The 8942-nt window shown below is 59.4% G+C and overlaps 1 protein-coding gene across 1 annotated transcript; it reads right to left on the bottom strand.

The window, feature by feature from the left end:
* Positions 1-2695: 2695 nt before the first annotated feature.
* On the bottom strand, positions 2696-6503 carry LOC102004714 (potassium voltage-gated channel subfamily F member 1). The gene has a single exon (XM_005404422.1). The coding sequence runs from the start codon at positions 6029-6031 to the stop codon at positions 4544-4546; it is 1488 nt and encodes a 495-aa protein (XP_005404479.1). The 5' UTR covers positions 6032-6503; the 3' UTR covers positions 2696-4543.
* Positions 6504-8942: the final 2439 nt, after the last annotated feature.

Here is an 8942-nt window from a genome sequence, read left to right as displayed (position 1 = left end):
CCAGAACCCAGCACTGAGGTATCCATCAGGGCTTCCCCCAGGGCCTTCCTTCCAAGGCCTGGTCAGAGCCGCTGACGCAAACCAGTGTTCTGCTTCAGGTGTCCCCAATGCCACCTGCGCTCATGGGGTGGGGGGCTCTGGAAACGGATTGGATGATGAGGGCTTAGCGCTGCCTTGCTGTTAGGAGGCGGGGCCTGGTTGGTAGAGGCGGTCCTGGGGGCGTGGCCTGGAAGGGTTTATCTCCTCCCCAGCTCCTCCCTTCTCTCACCACTTCCTGTGCTCCCCACCGTGAGCAGCTCTCCCTCGCCAGACCCCTGTGCCGTGCGCCCTGCCTTGGACCAACGGACCATGGAACCTGAGCCAAAATGAACCGACTCTCCTTTAAGTTGTGGGTGTCAGATGTTTTGTCCGAGAAACAGGAAAGTGGCTAAGACAAGATATGAGATAGATAGATATATACACTAATCCCTCCAAAGGAATGAATTATTATTCATCACAAACACATACTAATCCAAAAAGCAAAGAAAATGACATGTAAACATTAAAAAAAAATCCTGACAGCATAGCCAATATGTGCACCAGCGGCAGCCTGACTGGGATACATTAGTACGTGGGTCTCATCACGGCCTGACTGTGACTACAGCTCACACAGCCCCCGTGTGCCCAGCTGTGCCCAGCTGTGACCTTGACAGCAGGCCCGGGAGGAGGGTGTGGCCGCCAGGTGGACATGGTTCGTGGGTTGCTCAGGCACACGGCCCTGGGCCCTGCGGTACACACGGCCCCCTCCTTCGCTGCATGACCACAGGCAATTTCTGGCAGCACCCAGGACTTCAGGGTCCCAGCCAAAGCCACGGCGAGCACACCTCCCTGATCTTGGAGTGAGACGGAGCTGTGTGACGACAGCCATGCCAGTGGGCAGAGATCGCTTCGGAAACAGAGACAAGGAGCAGAGCCCTCTGGGGCTCGTCCAGAACTTTCCTCTTAGAAACCCACACCATCTCTGCAGCTGCATCTTGGGCTGCGTGGAGTGGAGGAAAGGATTTGGGGGAGCTCCCACCATGGATGACAGGTGTCAGTGACATCCCCAGAGTGTTGCCAGGCGCCTGGTGCTGCAGCCGCCTTCCCACAGGTGCCGGGTGGGAGGCTCTGGAAACATCTCCTCTCTCATCTCCCTGGAGATGCCAGGAGACACAGATGCTGAGATTGCCTCCTGAGGTGCTGGAAGACAGCCTCTCGGGCAGGCCAAGGGGACGCCAGGGCCCTGCCTCCCTGAACTGTCCCAAGAAGGCCGTGAGCAGGTGACCATAAGCAGGGCCATCCTTGGTCCTTTCTGGTCCCCCTCCACAGAACACAGGTGCACTAATCCCAGTCTGAGCCTTCTCAGAGCTCTGGGTGCCCTGTCTGAGGTGGTACCCCAGGCCCCAGAGGGGGACTACAGCCTCAGACGCTTCCCACACCTCCCATGAGGGCCAGATGGAGCCTGAACTCTGCATAACCAAGCATCTGGCCGCAAACATCCCCGCATAGGAAGAAACACGCCTCTCTCTCTGATCAACACACACCACCTGAGCCAGCACAGGTTCCTAAGGGATGCCTTCCAAGAGACAGATGTCGCCTTCTTAGGACGCTGGGGTCACCCCAGAAGAGGGGCCTGAAGGTCACCCCTCCAATGTCTGCTGGAGGCTTTGGGAATAGTCCCACTCCAGCCAGTAGCACCAGCCTGTGGCTTCTGCCCTCTGGGCCTCAGTCTCCTCCTTTGTAAAGATGAGGATAACCTGTTCACCATAGGCAGCCGTTTAGAAGCTGGGGTGAAATTGCTCGGGACACCAGGGGGACCTCGAGTAGCAAGAGCTAGGAGCGCAGGCACGAGGGGCCCTGGGGGGACAGGAAGAAGGGGTCTGTGAGCCCTGGGATGTGGTCCCAGGGCAGGGGAGCAGGTGTGCCCCTCTCTGGGATGGTGGTCCACCCTGTCCTCCTCCTGCCGCCGTCCTGGGAGGTTCTTTCCTCCTCTTCGCGCAGGCTCTCGCCTGCTCCTGCAGCTCACTGAGAAGCCATGGCACCCGCCCGGCATGGCTCAACTTCCAGGGCAAAGGAGCAGCAAGGCGTTCTCTGTCCCAGCCTCCAGCTCTGTGTTCCATCCCCCCAAAACCCCAGGACAAATAAATGGACACGGCTCTATTCCAACAAGACTTTATTGTAGACACGGAAATTTGCATTTTACGTACTTTTTTCTGGTCACAAAATGTTATTCTTTCTTTTGAGATTTTTCCACCCTTAGAAACATAAAAACCATTCTTAACCCATGGGATGAACAGAAGCAGGTCGGGGCGGAGGAGACAGGTGTGGCCCCCGGAGCCAGAGTTTGTCAACTCCTCCTTGGGGTCCCAGACCCAGTGCCAGCCCCTCGGGAGCGCTTGTTGGGAATGGAAAATGACAGGGCACCCTCCGCTCCACAGATTCAAAATCTGCATTTTAACCAGATCTCTAATGACTCACGTGCACTTGAAAGTTAAAAAAAAAAATGCGCTGCACACTCAGCGTCACTCCCAGAGACTCTAATTGAATAGGAGTGGGGTAAGGGCTGGGGATGTAGCCCAGTGGCACAAGAGCCTGTCTGGCAAGTGCAAGGTCCTGAGTTCGATTCCCAGTATCAAAAAAAAAAAAAAAAGAAATATAAAGAAGACAAACTGTCGCTAGTTCTCAGAGCCGCCTGGGGCTTTGCAGGCACAGCCAAATGCAGGTGCTAGAACTCCAGAAAGACCGCAGGGACCATGGGCCGCCCGAACCTCCAGAGCCTGCAGTCCCTCCCCTAGTCGCTGTCTCTGACTCCTTTGTCCCCACTGAGATCTGGGACAGGGTCTTATCTAACCCGAACCCAGGACGATCTCACACCAATGGCTCCCCTTCCAGGACTCAGTTTCCAAACCTCAAGATGGCTGTGGACCCGGAAATGAGCTCCCGGCCGTGGCCACTCCCGGCCGTGGCCTCCCTGTCCTGCCTGTCCCAGGCTTCTCTCTGCAAGCCCTCAGGCTGACACAGGCAGCTCCCAGGGGCTCCAGGGACCAGGCTGACAAAGAAAAGCACCCCACCCATTCAGCAACAGCACCCCCAAAGCCCAAAGCCCTCTACCTTTCTACTGTGTCCTCCTTTGCCCAGCCCCCACCTCTCCTCTGATGGCCGCAGGACCCAGCCCTCTCTTGGAGAGAGACACACATTGCTGAGTCTCAGCGGGCTGGCGCAGAGGTGACAGGACCTTCAGCGGTTCCAGGGACAGCGGAAACAGTGCAGCGCCCCCACACACCTGCCATGCCGTCTGTCCATCCACGGCCCAAGGAGCACACGGAGATGACTCCAGCCCTTGCCCAAGACCTCCCCCTCCAGGGACGCCCCAGCTGACAGCTGCCACTTCCTAGTGACGATGCCTGTCCCAGTCCTGGCATGCCCAGCCCAGATGTGTGGGGGCCGGGCTGGGCACCAGGGCTGCTACCTCTTTCCAAGCTCAGAGAAACACAGCCAGCTGCATCTAATAAGCACTTAAGCAGTGGCAGTTGCTGTGCTAAGAACCAGCGTTCTCCAAGGTCATGAGGATCAGAGAGGTTAATAAACAGCCCTGAGACCACAGGGCTCACAGAATGGTCAAAGAGATACACTAGGAAAAACTCTTGAACTCTTGCACCTCCAATCTTGTCTTCACTCCCTGAGCTCAAACCAGGTCTGCCTGTCTGTCCCCTGAGGGCTGGGTGGATGGAAGGGTGAGCTGGGGTGCAGGGACCCTCAGCCCCTCTCCCTGCCCTGCGGCCCCCTCGTGAGCCCAAGCAGAGCCTGTGACCAAAGACCACCTAGCATCCCCACGAAGAGAGTCAGGACTGAGACCTGGGCCTCAGTTTCTCCATCTGTAACATGGGATTCCTGTCTAGCAGGGTCACTGGAAAGGACAGAAAGAAGTTGTGCAAAAGACCCCACACAGGTGACTATTTAAATGGTGACCTCACTGTTCTGAGGACTCTGTGACTTCTCCCTCCCCCTCCACCCAAGGGTGCTGGGAGCCAGCTTCGCCCCAGAAGGAAACAGAAGGTAGATGTTGCCCGCCGAGCCTCCAGGAAAGTGGCCAGGAGCCTGGGCTCTGCACCCCACCCACCACGGAGCCCTTCTTTAATTAGCTCCAGACTAAAAATAGCTCCCCCTCCTCCCGGCCTGCCCACCTACCTCCAGGCCTGGCACTGGGGTGTGGCTGAGCCACTCTTGGGGTGACAGCCAGCCCGGGTGACACAACCCACAGCACAGAGCGTGGACGCAGCAGGAGCTTTACTGAAGGAGACACAGAGCTGGCACGGGCCCCTGCCACCATCCGAGCCACTCCGTGTGTGCCACGTTGTCCTGTGGCCCTGCACCCCCCTCCCCGGCCTCGCCCCCTTACCCAGCCTTGCTTGGCAGAGGAGCCCCTCGGGTCTGTTCAGGGGAGGCCTGAGGACACCGGGCAGCCCTTCTCCTCCACTACATGGTTCATACTTGTGGCCCAGCCATCCCTGCTGGGCGCCCTCGGTCACTTGCAGCTCTGGAGCCTGGTCCTGTGGTGCTTCTCCTCCGTCAGCAAGGGGATGAAAGTGTCGCTGTGGGAGAGCTTCAGCCGGCTGCCCCAGCTCGGCACCTCCTTCACTGCAGTCTCTGGGGGCAAGGTGTCCAGGTCACTGCGGGAGCCACCAGGCTTGCCCTCGCCCGCACTGATGGAGTTGAGTTCCATGAGCTCCAGCTCGTGCTTGGCCGCGGTCTCTAGCACGCGCTGCTTGTTGTAGTACCTGACAAAGTTGTTGATGATGGGGTGGATGGGCAGAGCGATGGCGATGACCCCACACAGGAAGCTGATGGCCGCATTGAGCTTGCCCAGCGTGGTCTTGGGGTAGATGTCTCCATAGCCCACTGTCGTCATGGTGATGATGGCCCACCAGAAGGACTGGGGGATGCTCTTAAACAGGGTCTCCGGGTGGCTCTGCTCCATGGTGTAGCCCAGCGCCGAGAAAACAAAGATGCCCACGGCCAGGTACATGAGCAGCAGCCCCAGCTCCTTGAAGCTGCGCTTGAGCGCGTAGGTGAGGGTCTGCAGCCCGGAGGAGTGGCGAGCGAGCTTGAAGATGCGCGCAATGCGCATGATGCGCAGTGCCTGCACCGCCTGCTGTACGTTGGTGAGCTCCATCATGCGCGCGCCCAGGTGCGTGAGCGTGAGGCTGACGTAGAAGGGCAGGATGGCCAGCACGTCCACGATGTTCATGAAGGACAGCGCGAAGTGCAGCTTGTTGGGCGAGGAGAAGAGGCGCAACAGGTACTCCAGCGTGAACCAGCCGATGCACGCCGTCTCCACGTTCTCCAGGGTCGGGTGCTCCACGCGGTTGCCTTCCGCGTCCACCACCTGCAGCTCCGGAATGGTCCCCATGCACATGACCACTGACGACACCAGGATGAGCAGGAAGGACAGCACGGCCACCACGCGAGCCGGGCACGACGACTCGGGCTTCTCCAGGAACTTCCACACGCACTTCTGGCAGCGGCGCCAGCGGCCCTCGGCGGCATCCACGCCCAGGTCGTCCAGGATGAGCTGCACACGGCGCGCGATCTCCTCCAGCTCCTCGCGCTTCTCGCTCAGGTGGCTTTTGCAACAGTCGTCGAGGAACTTGAGGTCCACCTTCCAGAAATCCATCTCGTTCTTGAAGCAGATGGGGCAGATGCCCTTCTTCATGTGCACCTCCCCGAAATAATACACTTCGATGACACACTTGAACGCGTCCGGGTCCCTGTCAAAGTAGAACTCGCGCTTGCCGGGGTCGTAATCATCGCACAGGGAGAAGATGGTGTCGTAGCCCCCGGCCAGGCAGTTAATGAGCTCCGCCAGCCGGGTCTCCGGATACTGGCTGAGGAGGTCTCCGTAGAGCACCTGCCGCACGCCCCCCACGTTGACAACGATCTCGATGTCCTCGCCGGTCGCCGCCGAGCCCTGGCTGTCCGGCTCCGCCAAGCTGCGCTCCCCGGCCCCTTCCATGCTCCCGCACGAGCGTTCCCGGCCCCAGCTGCGCGCGCCCCGCCGCCTGCGCGGGCTCCGGAGGGTCCCTTGGTCCGCGGCCCCCGGGGAGCCTTGAAGGGCGCTCACAGAGAGCAGCAGCGGGCCGGGGCGTGCGGCGGAGGCGGGGGAGGCGGCGGCTGCATGCGCCCGGCAGCCGAGATCCGCGCGCGCATCCGTGCGCCCAGGGCGCGCAAGCAGGGGCTGGGGGGGAGTGGCCTCGCCTGGGGCACTCACCGGCTCTGGGGCGGCGCGATCTGCGGCTTCAGCTCGGCCTCCTGTAGCAGCAGCGGGAGCAGTATGCGGGGAGTGGGGGTCTCCGCGTGGGTCGAGAGCACCTTCCTCTTCCCAGAGCGCGAGTGCGGTCGCCGGACCTACGCTGTGCGCGGAGGTGCGCGGAGAGGCAACTTGCGCTCGCTCTGCCCGACCGGGTCCAAGCACAATAGGAATTCCAGCTTGACGTCAGGAGCTTTCCTCGGTCCCCTCTTCTGGCGAGATTCCGCACGGCACGCGCGGCGGCGGCGGAGCCACCAGTTAACCCTTGGGCAGACGGGTTGGCTCCAACTCCAGCCCGCGCCGCCTCGTGCCCCGGGCCACCCAGGCAGGAGCCAGGACCCTGGGCTGGAAAGCAGCAGGCTGCTCAGCCTGCAAAGTCCCCTGTCGCCGGCTGTTGGAGCGGTTGGTGGCCGGGGAAAGGACTCCGCAGCCTGTTGCGCGACAGGAAGGGAGCTCCGCTCGCCCCTCGCCGAAGCCACCTCGCTCCCTTCCCCGGCCCAGACCCCGCCGCCCGCTCTGGGGTCACCTCCACCCTTGACTTCTAGTCCAGCCTCTTCCCAGGCCCCACCGCACAGGCGGCCTCCCCTTAACCCAGGGCCTTGCTGTCGCCCTGCCTTCTGACCAGGTCCTCCAGTCCAGCGGTTTAAATTTTGCCTGGACTCCTCGCTGGCCTTCCTCTTTCCCCAGAGCCCGGGGCGCAGCCACTAGGCAGGGGGAACAGGCAGCGCCTGAGGTTTTTCTGCCGTGAGACTCCTCTGGACACCCTTGCGGCAGACACATGCTGTCCACTTCCAACCCCACAGAATACGCATAGTGCGGGGACAGGGTCACACTGTGTCAGATGTGGACACAGGGCCCTGCTTGGTAACAAGTGGCCCCTTGGTGGGGGTGTGGATGGGAGAAGGCTGTAGAAATGGGGTCTGGGAAGCACTGCTTTAGTTTGTAACCCTAAAACTTCTCTTATTTTTTTAAAGACGAGGTGTTGCTATGTAGTTCAGGCTGGCCTTAAACTTGTGTCAAACCTGCCTCAGCCTCCCAAGGGCTGGGATTATAGGCATTCACCAGCATGCCTGGCATGCTCTTAATTTTCTAAGGCTATTAAAAATTTTGGTCAATCTGGTGTTTTTTAACCTAAGGTCATGCCCATTAGTGAAAGTGATTTACTGGGCTCCAAATGGTATTTTTTTCTTTAATGAGATACTATGAAACTGACTATATTAGAATACATCACACAAAATAAGTATTGTGTGGTGAAACTTCATTTTACAAATTATATTTCATTTCTATTTAGAATCAACCTACAACAAGCTACTCCAGACCTGGAAGCTGGGGCTCCGAGAGGTCGGATAATAAATGTTAACATTGTTAGTATGAGGTACTGTGCACCAAACACCCTCCGAGTGCTTGGAGTTTTTCTCACTGAGTCCCCACAGCGGCTCTCAGAGGACAGGCTCTGGGGCCTGTTTTCTGGGGTGCAGTGCTAGGGGCCACCCCACACCCACCCCGCCTGTCTTCCAAGCCTTCCTCTCACCACACCCTTTTCCCTTATCTTTGCTGCTCTCACAGGGCTCAACCCAAATTGCATCTGAGCTTAATGGGTTTAAAAAGCCATGCATTCAATTGCGTGCTCAAATATTTATTGCACTGCTATGGCTCACAGGCCACACCCCACCTGGACGTGGACAGAGCTGGTCCTCTATGGAATAATACACCCGCACCGGGCAATCAGCGCTCACAGCGAGACCACTAGCTGAGGAGGGAAGTGGCCCCATGTCCTTAGTCCCTGGGGGGGTGGGTGGAGGCTGAGGGCTACCATCTGGCTCACCGCATGGAGATGTGCACTGGTGCCTGGTGGAGACCCTTAGCCCCTTGGTACCCTCACTCCTGGGTGCTTGCAGACCCCTCCCCAGGCCAGGGAGACCGCTGCGATAAATCAGTACCCAGGTGTCTCCCCCGGAGGTGCCTGGGTGCTGACACATCATGTCAAGGCCCGGGAGAGACTCCTCCATTACACTCGTGTCCTGCAAGAACAGCACAGGCCAGAGCGGGAGCAAGGGGAAACCGAGGCATTGCTGTTCCTGGGGAATACGGGAGGGGCAGCACGAGCAGCTCGACTGGCGCGTTAGTCTTGCTTGTGGCTCTGGGTGGCAGCAGTGGCCTCCGGTGGCTCGGTAGCCAGGCTGGGGTCACTGACGGCCCGGGAACCTGGCCCAACTGGTGGGGTTTGACGCAGGCACAAGGGCTGGGGTGGAAGGGCGCACAGGAGACAGGCCACACCCTCTGCTGTCTGAGACTGGGCCACCCCAGCAGGGGCGGTCTCTCCGCAGATGCCCAAGCATCAGGAATACCAAAAATAAAGAAATCTGCTAATGCGGTACTGGCAAATCTTGACTCCAAGGAAATATGGTTAGGACAGCTGGAGACGCGGCCTGCCGGGAGCTGGGGCTTGATGGAGGCTGCAGGCCAAGGGCCGTTTGCCTGCCGTAGAGAGGACAGAACCCACGGCCTGGGTCGAAAGCCCACAGAGCAGACGGCCAAAGGCCCTGGGCAGCTGGGAGCACAGCCCATGTGACTGTGGTGACCCAGGGCACTGTGGGAATTTGATCAGAAGTGGAAG

Source organism: Chinchilla lanigera, unplaced genomic scaffold (genome assembly GCF_000276665.1).
Source record: "Chinchilla lanigera isolate Chin_1 unplaced genomic scaffold, ChiLan1.0 scaffold00086, whole genome shotgun sequence".
In the NCBI taxonomy this organism is placed as follows: domain Eukaryota; kingdom Metazoa; phylum Chordata; class Mammalia; order Rodentia; family Chinchillidae; genus Chinchilla; species Chinchilla lanigera.
The sequence above is the reverse complement of the archived record's forward strand: the minus strand, read 5'-3'. Positions and strand labels throughout refer to the sequence as shown.